Source organism: Macrotis lagotis, chromosome 2 (genome assembly GCF_037893015.1).
Source record: "Macrotis lagotis isolate mMagLag1 chromosome 2, bilby.v1.9.chrom.fasta, whole genome shotgun sequence".
In the NCBI taxonomy this organism is placed as follows: Eukaryota; Metazoa; Chordata; class Mammalia; order Peramelemorphia; family Peramelidae; genus Macrotis; species Macrotis lagotis.
Window position 1 is genome coordinate 129,738,388 of NC_133659.1, and position 20,057 is coordinate 129,758,444.

General features: G+C 34.0%; 1 protein-coding gene across 1 annotated transcript in view; it reads left to right on the forward strand.

The window, feature by feature from the left end:
- Positions 1 to 20,057, forward strand: part of DNAH14 (dynein axonemal heavy chain 14) — a 577,586-nt gene that overhangs the window by 127,433 nt on the left and 430,096 nt on the right. The window contains 2 exon segments of the mRNA XM_074220908.1: positions 2,345 to 2,686; positions 10,241 to 10,610. Of these exon segments, the coding sequence (XP_074077009.1) occupies positions 2,345 to 2,686; positions 10,241 to 10,610 (712 nt within the window).

Here is a 20,057-nt window from a genome sequence, read left to right on the forward strand (position 1 = left end):
ACTTCCATCTTTCCTCCCTACTTCTTTCTCTTCTTCCTTCCAATCTTTTGATCCTTCATTCCCATCTCCCTTTTTCCTTTTTCTTCTAACTTCTGTCCTTCCTTCCTTGTTTTCCTCCTTTCCTTTCTTCTCTCCTTCCTGATCTGTTGAAATGATCTGCTTCAAGCCCCTCTTCACTCCAGTTCATCCTCTCTTTAGCCACCAAAGTGATTTTTCTAAAGCATTGTCATCAATTATGTCATCCTCCTATTTTGTCACTCCTTTTTGCCTGTTTGGCATTAAAAGACCGTAATAATCTATCCCTTTTCTACCTTTACAATATTCCTACCTTTCAAGGATATGACTCTGTCATGTACTGTTTGATTCAGCAATGACCTCTAATGTCCCACAAAGAAGACATCTCTCACTCCAGACATTTTCTATCTGTACCCCATGCCTAAATGCTCTCCCTCCTTATCTCTGCCTCCTGACTTCTCCAACTTCCTCCAACTTCCTTCAAGTCTCAACTAAAATTTTATCTTCTAGAAAAAGCCTTTTTAAATACCTCTTGATTCTAATACCTTCTGTCTTTTCATTTTTTCTGTTTATCCTGTTTATAGCTTCTTTGTACATATAGGTTTGCTTGTTATCTTCCTCATTAGATTCAGTGTTCCTTAAAAGTGTTTATGTCTTTTTATATCTTAATCTTAATTGCTTAATATAGGATGCTGGTATATAATAGACACTTAATAAGTGTTTATTGATTTACTGACCTTTGACAGTATCAGAGGAGAGAAGAGGACATATTTAAGAAATGTAGCAAAGGGGACAATGACAGACTGTGTCAGTGATAGAATACAAAGGGTAAGAGATAGTGGAGAATCCAGACTAATACCTAAATTGCAGGTCTGAGAGACTAAGAAGATGGTAATGTCCTTAACTGTAATAAAGAAGTTTTAAAGAGTGAAGATTTAGAGGAAAGGGTAATGAATTCAGTTTTGGTCATTTCAGGCTTAAAATGTCTATTGAACATCCAAATTGAGATATCTGAAAAGACTTTGGAGGTGCCAGGTCAGTAGAGAGATTGGGGCAAAATAGATATAATTGAAAATTATCAGAATACAGATAATAATTAAAATCCATGGGAGCTGATGAAATCACAAGTCAAGTAGTGTAGATAGAGAACACAAGTAGACCCAGGATAGGGCCCTGTGAGTTATTTGTGGTGAGAGTGGGTGATCTGAATGAAAATCCAGCCAGAGACTGAAATGGAGCAGACTGACAGAGAGTGTCCTAAAAATCTAAAAAGAAGACAAAGCAGAGAGAATAATAAAGAATAATCAAAGTTTATAGAGAAATCAAGGAGAATGAAAACTTAAAATATTATTGAATTGGCAACTGAGAGATCTTTGGTAACTTTGGAGAGAACTGTTTTACTGAAATGATAAGGTGGAAAGACAGGTTTGAGGGATTAAGAAGTGAGAGAACAGAAAATGAAGGCACCCTATTGTAGATGTCTTTTCTCTAGGAGTTTAGCCATAAAAAGGCAGGAGAGAGAAATAAAATAATAGTTAGCTGGGAGGGGGGGGGGGCATCTAGGTGGTACAGTGGATAGAGCACTGGCCCTGGAGTCAGGAGTACCTGAGTTCAAATCCAACCTCAAACACTTAATAATTACCTAGCTGTGTAGCCTTAGGCAAGCCACTTAACCCCATTGCCTTGCAAAAAACTAAAAAAAAAAATTAATAATAGCAGAGATAAAAAGGATCAAATTAAGACTTTTTGAGATAGAGGAGACAGGAAGGCTTACATTTTTAGGTAGTCAAGAAGCCAGTAGATATTGATAGAATTGGAGATTCTAAAATGAGCAATCCTTTGGAGGGGATGGGAGGGAATATTTTCACTAATGCAGGTAATTTGCCTTAATAAAGATTAAGGCTATTGATGACATCAAGGAGGGAGGAAAGGTGATAAAAATGAATGCTTTAAAAATTGAGAAAAAATAAAATAAAAATTAAAGGTTAGGAATAAGATTACCTCTTTGTGTGAGACAGGGTGAAAGAAGAGATAGATAATGGCAAAAGACATAGTATAATGATTAAGAGATGATGAGGAAGAGAGGAAAGAAGGGAACTCAAAGGAAATGGCCTCAATTTTTCTGTAATATATGAAACAAAGTTTCAGCTGAGAGGAAAAAGAGCCTTGTTTGAGGAACAATGAAAAGATTTGGAAAAAACACTGTAGAGAGTGAAATTTATACCACAAGAGAGGTGTAGAAGGATTGCCTAGCAGAAGTGAAGGCCCAGTTGAAAACTGTAACAGAAATTTGAAGTGGTAACATAATTAATTTTTTTAATTATTTCAGGTTATCCAGCCAACATTGTTAAAACTCAACAGTGAACTCACAAGTATAGAAGAATTTGTGGAACACTTGACTTTCTTAGATTATATTGCCTCAAAAATTCCTTCACTCGATAAAGAATATCATATTATCTCCCAAATGTATTCAATCACAAAACGTTTTAATGTCACTATTGCACCAGAACAAATTTCACTGCTTCAAGTTGTTTTGCTCAAATATAATCAACTTAAATCATCTTTTAAATTTCATGAATCGAATAAAGATAAAGTTATTATTAAATTCAAATCAAATTTGGATGAGTATATGGTCAATTTGCAGAATGAAGTAAAAGATCTGAGGGTCAGGGTAAGTTTCTTTAATAAGAAATAAATTTTATATCTCATTTAAATCTATATATGGATGAATAAGTAAATGGATTTTTAAAATATTTGAAGATATTCATTGTGTGATTTGGGCAAATATCTATTGTTGTTATTTATTTCAGTTCTTTCTGACTTTTTGTGATCTGATTTGGGGTTTTCTTGGCAAAGATAGTAGAGTGATTTGTCATGACCTTATCCAGCTCATTTTACAGATGAGGAAGTAAAGCAAAAAGAGTCAAGTATTTTGTCCACAGTCACATTTCTAGTAGGTGTCTGAGGCCAGATTTGAACTTTGACCTGGTTCTCTATCTCCTGCCCTATCTAGATTCTCTAAAGCGAGCTGCAGGCTGCATGCAGCCGTGAAAGGCTATTCATTACATTTTATTTTGACACTCATTGGTAATATGGTTTACATTGTAGTCATAAATAAAAATTAAATTCTATTTGTGGCCTTTGACAAGTATTTGTTGAATGATGTGACCCAAAGAGCTAAATGATTGGACATCCATGTTCTAAAAGATTATTAGATTGAATCAAAAGACCAGTATACAAATATTAACAGTGATTACTGTTTGACCTTGGGCAAGTTACTGTCTTTCAATTTCTCCATCTCTGAATGGAGTTGACAATTCTAACCCCTCTAAATTCAGATATGACAAAGATAAACACAATATCCCATGGAGGCAATATAATGGGGTACAAAAATGGAGAACCTGGATTCTGATTTATCTTTCCTCTTAACAACTGTATGACTTTGGACAAATCATCCAATCTCTTCAGATCAGTTTACTTATCTGTAAAATTAAAAAGTCCAGTTAAGTGATCTTGAAGATCTCTGCCAGTGGTGAAATTTGCCATTCTCAGGAACTAATTTTCTTAGAACAAAAAAGACTCTACAAATGACCACTCAGGAATACAATCATGAACACATCACCCTACCAATATTTTATAAAAATAAATGAAATAAAATAAGCATTATGTATATCAAGGTATGAGTATCCTTGGGCAATTTTTTTTGTTTGTTTTTTAGTAAAATACTAGAATACATTTATATAACACTTGGAGATTTGCAAATCTACAAATTTGCAAATTTATAAATGTGATCTCATTTGGTCCTCTCAAGAACCCTATGAAGTTGGTGGTGTTACTCGCATTTTGCAGAAAAAGAAATTGAGACTCAAGAGAGATAAAGTTATTTCCCTACACTCATACAATTAGTAAGTATCCAAGACAGGCAGCATTCAAACTCTCATCTTCTTGACTCTGAAGTCCACTATTCACTGTATTATACAGTTTCCTCTAGAATTATTTTTCTACTATTATTGTAAGTTAGATGAATGTGATATTTTCATTATTTCATTATGGACCTAAATGTAGTTTAATTTTATTATTCTGGTGTTTTGACTAATAATTGAAATTCTTGTTTTCTAAGTTAATGGTTCAGCCCCTGTACTTCTTCACAGTGGAAGTATCAGAACCTAATGGGTGCTCTAGGACTAATTTATTGTCACTCAAAAAACCTATGAAGGAGTTGCTTTCAACTGCTGCTTCTAGGGAACTTTCATGGCACAGATAGTTTCCCCAACTCCCTTGATGAGAAAATCCTTTACTATCATGCTTGTTACCTCTTGAAATACAGATCTGCTAAAAATTGTTCAATGGAGAAAGAACTCATAGGCTCTGGACTCATATCTGTCATCACTAATATAACCTCAAGCATGTCATTTCAGTCTATCTAGGCTTCAACTTTCCTACCTGTAAAATAAGAGGTTTGGATAAATGCTCTTCACCTCTACAATTCTTTGATTCTGCTTCTTCTTTGCTCTTTGAGGTGTAATTTGTGTTATCTTGGGTTAGTCACTAAAACACTCTGAAATTCAGTTTCCCCATTTGTAAAAAATTATTCAAACTATCTCAAGGTTCTTGTGAGAATCAAATAAAATCATTATTTTCAGATGATTTGTAACTATAATATGCCATAAATGCAAGTTATTATGTTCAGCTTTCACTTCCCATTGCATCATTTTATCCCAAATGAGCTTTTTAAGACAGAGTTCAATTTCAAAAGACTGAATGAATGTTTTCCTTAGAATATATTCCAACATGCACCACTTCTACTCAGTATCATATTAGAAACCTTAGCTTCAGCAGTAAGAGAAGAAAAAGAAATTGAAGGAATTAGAATTGGGGAGGAAAATACAAAACTCTTCACAGATGACATGATGGTATACCTAGAAAATCCCAAGAAATCATTCAAAAAACTACTGGAAACAACAACTTTAGCAAGTTGAAGGATATAAAATAAATCCTCATAAATCTTCAACTTTTCTATATATGACTAGCAATATACAGCAGGAAGAGTTAGAAAGACAAATCCTATCCAAAGTAACCTCAGACAATATAAAATGCCTAGGAGTCTATTTACCAAGGCAGACTCAGAAACTTTTTGAAAACAGTTATAAAACACTTCTCACACAAATAAAATCAGATTTAAGTAACTGGGCAAACATCGAATGCCCATGGATAAGTAGAGCTAATATAATAAAAATGACAATTCTACCAAAACTAAACTACCTGTTTAGTGCCCTACCAATCAAAATTCCAAAAGATTACTTTAATGAGTTAGAAAAAGTTGCAAGTAAATTCATACGCAGAAATAAAAAGTCAAGAATTTCCAGGGATTCAATGGGGGAAAAGTGCAAAAGAAGGTGGCTTAGCTCTACCAGATCTAAAATTATATTATAAAGCATTAGTCATCAAAACTGTCTGGTATTGGCCAAGAAATAGAATGGTGGACTAGTGGAGTAGATTAGGTGCAATAGCAGAAAATGATTATAGTAGTCTGCTGTTTGATAAACCCAAAGAGTCCAGCTATTGGGATAAAAACTCTCTCTTCGATAAAAAATGCTGGGAAAATTGGAAGTTAGTATGGAAGAAACTTAGATTAGACCAACACCTCACACACTATACCAAGATAAGATCAAAATGGATACAGGATGATAGTGGAACTGTGAGCTCATCTAACCTTTCTGTAGAGTAGTCTGGAACTACACCCAAAGGGCAAAAAAAATATGCATGCCCTTTGATCCAGCAATACCACCACTGGATCTATACCCTGAAGAGATTATGAAAAAGGGTAAAAACATCACTTGTACAAAAATATTTATAGCAAACCTGTTTGTGGTGTCAACAAATTGGAAATCAAGTAAATGTCCTTCAATTGGGGAATGGCTTAGCAAACTGTGGTATAGGTGTGTCATGGAACACTATTGTTCTGTTAGAAACCAGGAGGGATGGGAATTCAGGGAAGCCTGGAGGGATCTGCATGAACTGATGCTGAGTGAGATGAGCAGAACCAGAATAACATTGTTTACCCTAACAGCAACATGGGGGTGATGGTCAACTTTGATGAACTCACTCATTCCATCAGTGCAACAATCAGGGACAGTTTGGAGCTGTTGGAAATGGAGAATACCATCTGCATCCAGAAAAAGAATTATGGACTTTGAATAAAGACCAAAGACTATTACCTTTTATTTGGAAAAAAAAACCTGATATCTTATTGTCTGATCTTGCTATCTCTTATACTTTGTTTCCTTAAGGATATGTTTTCTCTCTCATCACATTCAATTTGGATCAATGTATACCATGGAAACAGTGTAAAGACTGGCAAATTTCTTTCTGGGGGGGTGGGAGGAGGGAAGTAAGATTAGGGAGAAATTGTAAAACTCAAAATAAAATCTTTTTTAAAAAAGAATATACTCCAATATGGTTGATTTAGAAAAGCATGGAAAGACTTGGACTTTTAAGGAAGATGCTATCCACATTCAGAAAAACAGATAATAAATAGGAGGAAATATATATAATACAGTCTTACTTAAATGTTTTGAGGATATATATGTATTTATGTTTATAAATATCTTTTTTATTCTTAAATATATCCACATTCAATTGTAGTCTTCTTTAGGGAGGTGGGTGGAAGGAGGGAAAAATAAAGCAACAAGTACATAACAAAAAAGAAAACCAACAAGTTAACAGTTGGGCAACTTTGAAAATAATGTTTAGCATCTATTATATAGGTTTTCTAGAATTGGAAATTTATTGTTTTTTTTGTTGAACCCTCTTATGGTTTGCTGTATACATGGCAATTTTTTCTTTTCTCATTTTTTAAAATTTAAGTTTAAAATAAAATTTACCAAATAAAAGAACATATCAGAACACTTTTAAGCCAAAGGCCAGATTACCTCCACTATGTAATCTAATCTTTCTCTCTTCTGCCCATCTTCTGATAGAAACTAAACAGTGTGAGAATGAGCCAGAGCTAACTCTGTATTTGGATGGGGAGAACTCTTATTCCTAAATAAATTCTACTGGCATCAAATGTGCTTACTATGTGTATTAGTTGTAGTTAATGCAATATTACATTAAATTTAAGTGATACAAAATATACATTTACAATATTTATGTTTTACAGTGTTTCATCAGATGCTTGCCTTGTATTTTTAAAATAAACTTTATTGTTCCAGCTACATGCAAAGAGAGTTTTCAACATTCTTTTTTCTGTAAGAGCTTGAGTTCCACATTTTTCTCTTTCCCTTCTTTCCTTCCCCCCCTCCCCTTGACATCAAATAATCTAGTATAGATCATACATGTATAACTATGCTGAACATATTTTCATGCTAATCTTGTGAAAAAATAATCAGAACAAAAGGAAAAAAACAAGGGAAAAACATAGAACAAATTTTTAAAAATTGAAAATAATGTTATAACTAGCTCATGAATACTTAGTCCAAAGTGATTAAAATGGTATTTATTAAGATATTTTAGTGCCAGAGAGATTTGAAAGGCTTTGTTCCTGCACCCTCATGCCAACAGTAGGCTGGGGTCACAATCTAAGTGATTCACTGGTTTCCATACATTTGAGCAAGAACAGCTAGATCTTCTTGAGCATATGCAAAGGAGTTCAAGACTCTAGATTAAGTAAAAAGCAGGTGGGACAATCTCATCAGTTTTTGATCAAATGGAGGTTAAATCTTTTATCTCTATACCCGCTCATAGACAACAATATAGACAGACACTAGTCTTTGTTATCTAAGCTAACAATCCTCCCTTCATTTTCTTGTGGGACACAAGCACTCATATTATCCTCACAATAGTATGCTTTCATCTGTATTTAGACTCCATAGCTCTTTCTCTAGATATGAGGGTATTTGCCATCACAGGTTCCTTAGCATTGTCTTTGATCTTCATATTGCTGAGAAGAGCAAGTCCATAATATCTGATCATCACACAAAGTTGCTGTTAATGTGTGTAATGTTTTTCTGATTCTTCTCACTTCATGCAGCATCAGTTCACACAAGTGCTTTCAGGTTTTTCTGAATCCAGTTGCTCATGATTTTATTGTCATGTGTTTTTGGTGCAGTATCTTGTTGATTTTATATATCTATTCATCTCATTACCAACAAAATTTGTTGAATGATCATTATTTGCATAATACAGAATGAGCAATTACTTAACCTTCCAACATTTTGAACTAATAAGGCAAAGTGTACCTCCTGATTTAGTCATCCATTCAACAGATATATATATATATATTAAGTATCTACTAGGTACAAGCCCAGGAAGAGGGAGGGGGAAAACAGGTGAGAAGAAAATGATAAATACATATATGGTCAAATTAGAGTGTTCTAAGGGCAGCCAAAGAGGACTATACTTGTGTCAAAAGCACAATAATGAATTAATAATTATTTCAGATGATGATTACATATGTCAATAATAGACTAATAGATCACAGAATTGAAAGGAGAAATGAAGGTTCCCTACATGAAAAAACTGAGGCCTGGAGAACTTGCAAAATTTAACTGATTTTTTTTCACTCAATAACCTTTCTTTCTTTGAAGGTCATGTCCTTCAATTATACTCTTCTCTCCTTGAATTTCACAACAACTGTGTAGCTGATTTATGTACATTTTTTCCAAGTCATTCTCTGTCATCTCTCTTAATGTCTTATATTATTTCCTTTACAATAGCATTTTTGTCTGTCACATCGTTTTTTGATCTTTAGGAAACTTGGAGTTTACTGAAACATTCAACACCCTTTGACATGAACTGCTAATCTAATCATGTCTGTAAAGTTTGTTTATATAATTAAAATAATTTATATTTCTATTGAATTCTATTTTATTAGATTTGACTTATATCTCTGGTCTGGCAATCTTTTGCAATCCAGGTTCTTTCATCCAATGTCTTATCTATTTCTCCTCAGTCTTCATTAACTGAAAAATTTTATCAATTTATCAGTTATATCTACATCTAAGTTATTGAGGAAAATATTAACCAGTAAGGGGCCAAGGGCAGAGAATGATAATGCAATACAAATCATTGCTGATATTTTCTATTTCTTTTTTTGGCCAACTCTGAATCTAATTTACTTCTGGTTTTATAATCTAAATCTTAGGCATAAAGACACTAAGGAAGATTTTGCCTAGTACTAGTCATGGTCTAGGCATATTCAAGTATATGATTTATCAATATAAGACTTTGTTTAACACAAAAGCCATGAATTTAGTCTAAGATGATCCTTAGAGATCACCATTTTAATTCACCATTCACTGATTAGTTTTGATCAGAATTAAATCCAAAATAATTACTTACTTCATTGTATCCTCTGCCTGGCAAAAATGATCACTTAGACAAGTAAATAAATTTGCCTGCTACTCTCTTTTTATCAGAGACCTCCAGTAGATAAATAGATAATTATCTGACATTTTTCTCCTCACGTAGTTTCAAAATCCTGCCAGTTCTCTCTTGTAGAAGCTATTGAAATTATCCTCTTACATTAATTTTCTGCACTAAAACTTTCTATGGATCCCTATTGCACAGTACAAATACTTTATTCTGGCATTCAGTGTCTTCTGTCATATTTCTTCAATATACTTTTATGATTTTGTCTCATAATTTTTTCCCTAAGTGCACTTTATATTTTAGCCTGATTAGACTATTCTTTTTCTCCTCTCCTTCACCTACCCCTTCTTACACTATACTCTCTGAATTCCATACCTCAAATGGAATTCTTATTTCTGCTCCTTGAAATTCTTCTCTTTTTCAAAGTTCTTCTTATATTATACTTCCATAATATCTTTTCCAATATCTTATCAAACTGGAAGTTATTTTTCCCCTTGAAATGATCAATATTTTAATTGATCATTTCCTTTGCCCAGATATTCAACTGTGTTGAAATATTCTTACCTGAAGCACAAAAGTTTGCAAAGTCATCTTGTAGCTTCTGAAATTACAGATTTCCTTAGGTTAGATTGACTTATTTCATTTTTGTATTCTTAGTTTCTAAAGTAGTTCCTCACACATAGTAGTCATTTAATTGCTGGTTGTTGAAATGTATAAGCTAAAAGAGTTTGGCAATGGTAGAAAAATAACTAGAACATAGACCTCTTGCTGACTATCTGTTTAGTCTTGCTTTAAAAAAATGAGTTTCATTTCTGAATATATTGGTCACAGAATTTTTTCTATTGTTATTTAGGTAAAAAACCCTGTTCTTATACATCCTGATACTCAACCAGAATCTGCCTTGGATATGATTGAGACCCTCTCAGAAGAAGCTTCAATTCTATCCAATAGAGTTCAGACTTATTCAAATTATCAGGAGCGTTTCGAGAGTTCTACTGCAATGACTGTTGTAGCTTTAGAGAGGAAAATTGTGAACAATGTGATGACAGATATCTCAGAAATTGAATATGACTTAAGTCTGAGGAAAATGTTTTGGGATACAAAAGTGGAATGGGAGAATCTGTTTTCTGTATGGAAGAAAAGCATTTTAGTCAACATTAATATAGATTTCATGCAGAAGACTGTTTCAAGATGGATGCACATGATTTATATGGTGGATAAAGGTAAGGATGAAAATCATTAGTTACTTGAAAGAATTTATAATTTATATATTTCAGAATGCATATATCTTAAAGTAACAAGTCAAGTAAAAAATCGAATGTTCTTGAAAGTAAGCAGTGAGAGTTTTTCAATTGTAGCAGCATTTTTGGTTAAATATCATATATGTAGCCTAGATGAATTAATAATCATTCTTCTGTCTGTTACTAGCATATTTGCACTATTCATTTTCATTGAACTTTCTAATGTAAATAAGGAGTATGTTCTGCTATTTTTCCATTCATTGCTATCAATTATCTCTCAATACCCTAACTTTATAAATGTAATTTATTAAATAAATAAATTAAGCTTCTTTTTCCATAAAGACTCCTATTAGTTATGCAACTCTAGGTTACTTAACCTCTACTTGCCTCAGTTTCCTCAGTTGTAAAATGGAGGCTATTAATAATACTGAGTTTTTGTGAGACTCAAAGGAGATAATTTTTGTGAAGCACAGTACCATAAATATTATCTGCCTTTTAATATTGCTATGATTCTTGACTTCTCAATTCTAGAAACATAGTCTCAACATGCAGTTCTCTTAAGATGCTAATTAAAAATCTTTCTAAGAATTTTCTTTTTTTTCTCAAAATGAAGGACAAACTCTATTCTCTCAGGAAGTTAATTATCTTTAGTCCTTCTTTGTTTTCCTTTCAGTCATCACAACAAAATTCTGTCTCCTCATTGATTAATCGTGGAAGGTCTGTTCAGAGGCCATTCCAAAACTTTTTAAAAGTAATGGAATTAGGAGGGCAGAGCCAAGATGGTGGCATGAAGGCAGCATTTCCAGGAGCTCCTTCCCCCCAAAACTCCAAAAGCCAACAAATTATGACTCTAGTCAAAATTTACAGGGGCAGAACCCACAGAAAGACTGAGTGATACATTTTACCAGTCCAACATAACTTAGAAGTTGCATGGTAAAGATGTGTTTCAGCAGGACCAGAGGTTGGGGAAAAAAAGCCGTGGCTGCAGCACAGCACAGCACAGCCCAGAGATCACTGGCAACAGCTTGAAGGGGCAGTGAGATAACTCTGCTACATCAAAATGAGTGTGGAGTGAGGAGAACAATCCGCAGAATCTGCAGTTAGAATCTGGAGAAAGCAGCCTGTACCTCCAGAGATGGTAAGAGGGTCAGGGAAGACTGCAGAGATTTCTCTGGTCTCCCTCGGGGTAGGATTCTGCTGTTTGCCTACACTCAGATCCAGGTTGCAATTTGGGCTTCTATACTAAGTAGCCACACTGGATTCCTTCTTATAGCTCCAGGGCAGAGGGAAGTATGGGGGGGGGTGCATCAACATACCAAAGCAAAAGCAAGAGAGCATAGGACCTTGGAGGAATAAAGGTCTCAGTGGGGTACCCCCCCCCCAAAAAAAGCAAAAACCCAAAGCCTTGGAAGTGCTGTCTTGCTCTGAGGAAATGAGTAAATAACAGAAAAAGAAGAATCTGGCCATAGAGAATTACTTTAGTCCCATGGAAGATCAAAACACATACTCAGATGACAACAAAATTGAAGTTTCCATATCCAAAACCTCCAAGAGAAACAGAAAATGGGCTCAGACTATGGATGAGCTCAAAAAAGGCTTTGAAAAACAAGGGATATGGAGGAAAAATTGGGAGGAGAAATGAGAGGAATGCAGAAAAATCATGAAAACCAAATCAAAAGCTTGATGAGAGATATACAAGAAAGTACTGAAGAAAATAATATGTTAAAAACTAGTTTGGACTTAATGGAAAAAAGCAAAACAAAAGGCAAATGAGGAAAAGAATGCCTTAAAAAGCAGAATTAGCTGGAAAAGGAGAAAAGCTCTCTGAAGAAAATAACTCCTTCAAGTGCAGAATGGAACTAAAAGAAGTTAATGACTTTGCAAGAAAACAGGAAGAAATAAAACTCTTCCAAAAAGCCAAAAATTTGAAGAAAATATGAAATATCTCATTGGAAAAACAACCAACCTCAAAAACAGATCCAGAAGAAATAATTTAAAAATTATTGGTCTATCTGAAAGCCACAACCAGGAGAAGAGCCTAGACTTCATTTTTCAAGAAATAATACAGCAAAATTTCCCTGAGATCCTAGAAGCAGAGGGTAAAATAGAAATTGAGAGAATTTACCAGTCACCTCCTGAAAGAGATCCCAAAAGAAAAATTTCCAGGAATATTATAGCCAAATTCCAAAACTCCCAAATCAAAGAGAAAATCCTAAAAGCTGACAGAAACAAATAATTCAACTACTGAGGCTCCACAGTCAGGATTACAGAGGATCTGGCAGGATCTATATTAAGAACTCATAGGGATTGGAATATGATGTTCCATTAGGCAAAAGATCTTACTTTACGACTGAGAAGCAACTACCCAGAAAAACTGAACATCTTCCTTCAGGGGAAAAGATGGACTTTCAATGAAATGAGGAACTTTCAAACTTTCCTATTGAAACAACCAGAGCTAAACAGATAGTTTGATCTCTAAGTACAAGACTCTGGTGAACAATAGAGGGGGTGGAAGAGAAGGGCTAACTATGAGGAACTTAATGATATTAAACTGTATTCCTACATGGGAAGAAGATACTGATAACTCATATGAATATTCTCATTTATAAGAGCAGTTAGAAGGAGCATATATAGACAGGGCACAGGAAAGAGTGGAATATAATGGTATAATATAGTAAAAAAGATGGAGTCATTGGGTGATAAAGGAAATTACTGGGAAGAATGGAAAAGAGATGAAGAAGAAGCTAAGAAATTTCACACAAGAGTCAAGAAAAAGCTTTTTCAATGGAGTGGAAAAGGGGAAGGCAAGAGGAAATGAATGAGTCTTTATTCTCCTCAGAAATGGGGTGGCTAGGTGGCATAGTGGATAAAGCACCAGCCTTGGAGTCAGGAGTACCTGGGTTCAAATCTGGTCTCAGACACTTAATAATTACCTAGCTATGTGGCCTTGGGCAAGCCACTTAATCCCATTTGCCTTGCAAAAAAAAAAATTATCTATTCTCCTCAGAAATGGCTCACAGAGGAAATTATATACACATGTAATAGGGTGAGGAAATCTATCCTACCCTAGAGAAAAATGAGAAAAAAAGGGATGGGATTAGGGGGAATGGGGGGAGTGAAGGGGGGAATAGGTGATAGAAGAGAGGGAAGATCGAGGGAGAGGGTACTCAGATACAACACACTTTTGGACAGGGACAGGATGAAAGGAGAGAGAGAGAGAGAATAGAATAAATGAGAGTGGGGAGAGGAATAGAGTGAAGGTATATCTAGTATTATCAACTGTGGGGAAAATATTGAAGCAACTTCTCTGGTGGATTTATGATAAAGAAAGTAACTCACCCCAGAGACAGAGCTATTGGAATCTGAATACAGACTGAAGTACATCTTTTTTCTCTCTATTCTTGAGGTTTCTCATCTTCTTGGTGGGGGGAGGGGGGGGTTTATGTTTACTCTTTTTTTTTTTTTTAGTTTTTTCAAGGCAATGGGGTTAAGTGGCTTGCCCAAGGCCATACGGCTAGGTAATTATTAAGTGTCTGAGGCGGGATTTGAACCGGGTACTCCTGACTCCAGGGCCGGTGCTCTATCCACTGTACCACCTAGCCACCCCTTATGTTTACTCTTATAACACATTCAATTTTGATCAATGTATAGCATGGAAACATTGTAAAGATTATCAGACAGCCTTCTGTGGGGGGAAAGGGGAGGAAAGAGGGGAATTGTAAAATTCAAAACCTTACAAAAAATGATAGGTAGATACTATTATTGCATATAATTGGAAAATAAAACATTAATAAAAAATACACTATGAAAAAAAGTAATGGAATTGGTGTGAAAGATTTTTTAAAGAAAGTGTTAAATTATGAAAGAATGACTAAATCAGAAGCAAGAACACCTATGTATTGTGAAATCATGCTTTTAATCTAATAGTTTTTGACTTTATCTACCAGTTTAAATTGCTAAGTGGTCTTGGAAACTAGTTATGCTTGGATTGCTTTCAATAATTTCATTCAAATATTGATTTTAATACTCCTATGTTGTCTGAACCTTTCCCATTGCCTGCAGCAAATTGTCTTTGTTTTGTGTGGAGGGAATGTTCAGACAGTTTAATTTTGCCTAAATTATTGACTTTTTTTTCAGACCCTGGATAAATCAAAAGCAGGAATTTAGGTCATAATTCAAATGAAATTCCTATGAATGTCATCATTATTGCCAATCATAATATATTTATGAGGGAACTAAAATTAGATACATACTCTTTATTGATTAAAACAGGGGTTATATCCTAGTTGTGTTTTAATAAAAATTGTTTCAATTATGATAAATGAGGTTATCATTTCTGAAGAAATGATCAAATGACCTATCACATCAAAAAATAAGAGAGAGAAACCTAAAAATAAAATGTGAGGATAATAAAATAAATAAATAAAATAAAATAAAAAAATAAAATAAAATGTGCTACTTAGTATTTTCTACCAAGGTTGAACATTTCATCTCCCATGTTTCTATTTTTTCTTTTTCATTGTATGAACTTAGCAAAAATCAATAAACATGAATGTTCCCATATACAAAAAACACAAAAAGATGTTTGTTTATGATGTTATGAGAATTTGCCATATATATAACTTTTTAAAGCATTTGTTAAATTTAATAAGACAGTTTCAAGAATGTCCATTTGTATATATCAACTTCTGAACTTATGCTCTTTCCTGTGTGTTTGTGTGTGTGTGTGTGTGTGTGTGTGTGTGTGTGTGTGTGTGTATGTTTATGATTGATCTGGCTTTTTTTCTTTATAATATTGTAGTCATTGTATAAATTGTTCTGGTTCTGCTCATTTTGCTTTGCATCGGTTTATACAATTCCTTCCAAGTTTCTCTGAATCCATCCCATTCAGCATTTGTTATGGTGGGATCCATTCTCCAATTAAAGAGCATCCCTTAGTTTCCAGTATATTTTAAGAAAAGGTTGCTGCTACATTCTTATGCATATTGATACTTTCCTTCTTTATTTTTAAAATTTATTTTTATTTTAATTTTTAGTGAATCCGAACATTTTTTCCAAATTACTTCTAAAGACTGTTTTCAACATTTTTCCTTTTGCAAATTTTTGAGTTCCATATTTTTCTACCACTATCCCTTCCTACTCCTCTCTCCATGGCAGCAAGCAATTGTACATATACAATTGTGCTTAATATATTTCTATATTAGTCATGTTATAAAGGAAGAATTAGAATGAAGGTGAAAAAACCATGAGAAAAAGCAAAAACATAAAAGTGAGCATAGTATGCTGTGTTGTATTCAGAATTCATAGTTTTTATTCCGAATGTGGATGGCTTTTCCTTAATAGGTCTCCCAAAACTGCCTGTGGTCACTGAACTGCTGAGTGGAGTTGTATCCACCATGGTTAAAAATCTCACCATACTGCTATAAGAGAACAGTAGTCTCCTGGTTCTGCTCCCTTGATGTGGCATCAATTCATGCAAATCTTTCTATGCTTTTCTGAAGTCAGGTCACTTACAATTATTTTTTATTATATTAATTTATTTTTCCAACTACATGGGATGATAATATTCAATAATCATTTTTGCAAGGTTTTGAGTTCTATGTTTTTCTCCCTCCTTCCCCCCTCCCCTGACAGAAAGCAATCCAACATAGGCCATACATGTATAATCATGCTCAGCATAGATCCACATTAGTTGTTATGAGGAAATCAAAATGGAGGGAAAAATTATAATGCATAAGACAACTTTTAAGAATTGAAGAACTTGGGGTGGCTAGGTGGCACAGTGGATAGAGCATCAGCCCTGGAGTCAGGAGTACCTGGGTTCAAATCTGGTCTCAGACAATAATTACCTAGCTGTGTGGCCTTGGGCAAGCCACTTAACCCTATTTGCCTTGCATAAAAACTTAAAAAAAAAACAAAAAAGAATTGAAGAAGTTTTGGTCTGCATTTAAATTGCACAGATCCTTCTCTGGATATGGTTGGTATTTTCCACTGCAATTCTTTTAGAATTGTCTTTGATTACTGTATTGCTGAAATGAAGTCCATCATAGCTGATAATCACTCAGTGTTGCTTTTGATTCTTCTCACTTCACCCAGCATCAGTTCTTGTAAGTCTTTCCAGGCTATTCTGAAGTCTTGTCCCTCATGATCTCTTTTTTTGATAGTTTATTTATTTTATATTATTACAATAATCTTGTAAGAAATTCATGTCTCTTCGAGTCATTAGGTTCCATTTGTCCAATTTTAAATTTTAGGGTATTATTTTCTTCAGTTAGATTTTGTGTTTACTTTTCCATTTGGTCAATTTTACTTTTAAAGTCATTGTTTTATTTAGTCAATTTTTTACCTTTTTTGCATGCCTATCATTTATTTTCTCCATTTATCTTCTTCTCTTCTTTGGTTTTGAAAGTTCTTTTTTTGAGCTCTTCTTAGATGTCTTTTTTGGATTTGAGATAAATTCATAAACTCTTTTGAGGTTTCCCCCCAAAACTTGAGGCTTCTCACTGCCTTCCTCTTCTGAGATGCCTTTTTATCATTCCTATCAAAATAGTAGATGTTAATTATTAGTGCTTTTTTTTTGCTCATTTTGATAGTTGAGTTCTGCCTCCTGTGATATAAGTTGTATAGTCCCAAGTTTATTTAGTTGGGTACTGGGGATCTGGTCTCCAGCTTTCTTCTGTGGTATTTCCCATATTCATGGTTTGCTCTCTGCGGTAGAGTAGCCCAATACCATACCAGAATTCTTGGCCTCGAATCTTGTGCTCTGAATTAGGGTTGGAACCCTCACTGCTGGCCTGTTAAGCCAAGACCTGAGCTGTGCTGGCATCTAAGCTGCATTGTGGGTAAGAACCTTGCACTGCCTTCCTAGTTCTCCTACTTACACTGGGCTACACTCCCCTTTTACTCATGTCGGACAGACTTTTTCCCTGAAGTTTCTCCAAGACATTTCTCTGAAAAGTTGTTTCACTGTTTTTTTTGTGAATTCTATCACTTAGTATCTGTTTAGAGGAGTCATTCAAAGTTGTTTGGGAAGCTCTAGGTGATTCCTAGTTCACACAACCATCTTGGCTCTGCCTGTATGTCTTCCTTCCTTCCTTCCTTCCTTCCTTCCTTCCTTCCTTCCTTCCTTCCTTCCTTCTTCTTCTTCTTCTTCTTCTTCTTCTTCTTCTTCTCTTCTTCTTCTTCTTCTTCTTCTTCTTCTTCTTCTTCTTCTTCTTCTTCTTCTTCTTCTTCTCTCTCTCTCTCTCTCTCTCTCTCTCTCTCTCTCTCTCTTTATTTTGCATATGCCTACAAGTGGCATTGAATTATCAGGTGATATGCACAATTTAGAAATAATGATAATAAATAGCTGGCATTTATAGCATCTATTTTGTACCAAAAAGTATGTTAAGTTCACTAAAAATTGTCATTTTATCTTAAAAACCCACCATGGAAGGTGGATGGTACTATTATTTCCATTTTACAGATGAGAAAACTGAAGCAAACAAGAGCTAAATGATTTCTCCAAGATTTGAATTCAGGTTTTCCTAACTTTTACTTGCTAACTGCTTCTAGTGAATTTGAGAATATCATTCCGAATAACTTTACAAAATAGATAGATCAATGCATGTCTCCATCAACAGTATCTTAGCACACTTGTCCACCCATTGTCCTTCCAACTATTGTCGCCCTCCTGATTATCATTTTTGCCAATCTAATGGCTATGAGATGAAACCTCAGAATTGTTTAATTTTCATATCCTTAGTCTTTAGGAACATTTTTTTGTATAGGTTAAGTGATAGTTTTGGTTTCTTCTCTTCAGACATATTACTTCAAATCCTTTGATCATTTATCACCTATGAAACAGTCCTTGTTCTCATTTGAAATAATTTTCTATATATCTTGGTTACCAGGTCTTTTCAGAGAAACTCACTACAATATTCTCCTACTCCATAAGTTTGCCTGAAATCATTATGTGTGAAAAAGATTTTCAGTATTATATAATCAAAATTATTAACTCCATCTTTTGTAATTCTTTTTATTCCTTGGTTAATCAAGAGTTCTTCCCTTATTTCTAACTGTGCAATGTTTCTATGAACCTTGACTTTGATATGTGATCCTATCATTTCCAGTTTATATGGTATGAGATATTGACTTAAACCTAATTTGTCAGACTGATCTTTAATTTCTCTAGCAGTTATTTTTGAATAATGATTTCTACCTCAATTGACATCTTTGGATTTATCAAACTCTATAGTATTGTGTTTATTTGGTCCTTTGTCTTAGTTACCTAATATTTTCTACTGATCAATATTTCTATTTTTTAACCAGTAGCAAATAGCCTTGATGATTATTGCTTTGTAGGATAGCTTGAGACCTTGTATTGTTGGGCCTCTTTCATTTCCAATTTATAAAGCAATTTCTAGGGGCAGCTAGGTGGTGTAGTGGATAAAGCACCACCCTGGAGTCAGGAGTACCTGGGTTCAAATCCGGTCTCAGACACTTAATAATTACCTAGCTGTGTGGCCTTGGGCAAGCCACTTAACCCTGTTTTCCTTGCAAAAAAAATAAAAATATAAAACAATTTCTCATTAGACTCTTGACATTTGGTTCTTCTAGATAAGGTCTGTCCAAAATGCAGTCTTTGGACCTCATGCAATGTGATTTTATGCAACCCCCTATGGATTTACTAAATACTTTAGTAAACAAAGCTGAACTACCACAGAGTTCTCACTAAAATGGCATATCAAAATACAGTGTGTATTGTTTCAGTAAAAAAAAGTGTTAAAAGTAAGGTTGGACAGCCCTGATCTAGATCAATTATTCTCATTTCCAGTTTTATAGTTTGATTGGTAGGATCTGCATTTTAAAATTACTTTAGAAAGTCATATTTTTTTTTATATTAGCACAGTTCAATCATGAGCAGTTAATACTTTTCTAACTATTTGTTCATCAAAGGTTTATAACTGTAGTTAACTTGGACATGTCTTGTAGGTGGACTCATAGATATTTTGTACATTCTGAAGTTATTTTAAAAAGAATTTCTTTTTCTATCTCTCTTACTTTTGGATTTTTGCTGGTAATATACAGAAAATCTAAGGATTTGTGTAGATTTGTTTTTATCATGCTAATTTGAAGTTATAAATTGCTTCACTTGAATTTTCATTGAAGCTCTGGGGATCACGGTATTATTAACATTTGCAAAAAGCAAAACTTTTGATTCTTCTTAGCTTATGCTAAGTATGGTATTATATGGTATATATGCTGGTATTATCATTATTATTATAAATAATATATATATATCAAACTATATACCCCTGATCGTATTGATAAACTTTAGTTCTAGTCTTTCTACAATTTGTTCTTTGACATATATTCTTTAAGGTTATAATGACATCAATTAAAATTTCAGGTCTTTATTCAAATGTCATGTAATGATGACAATTTTAT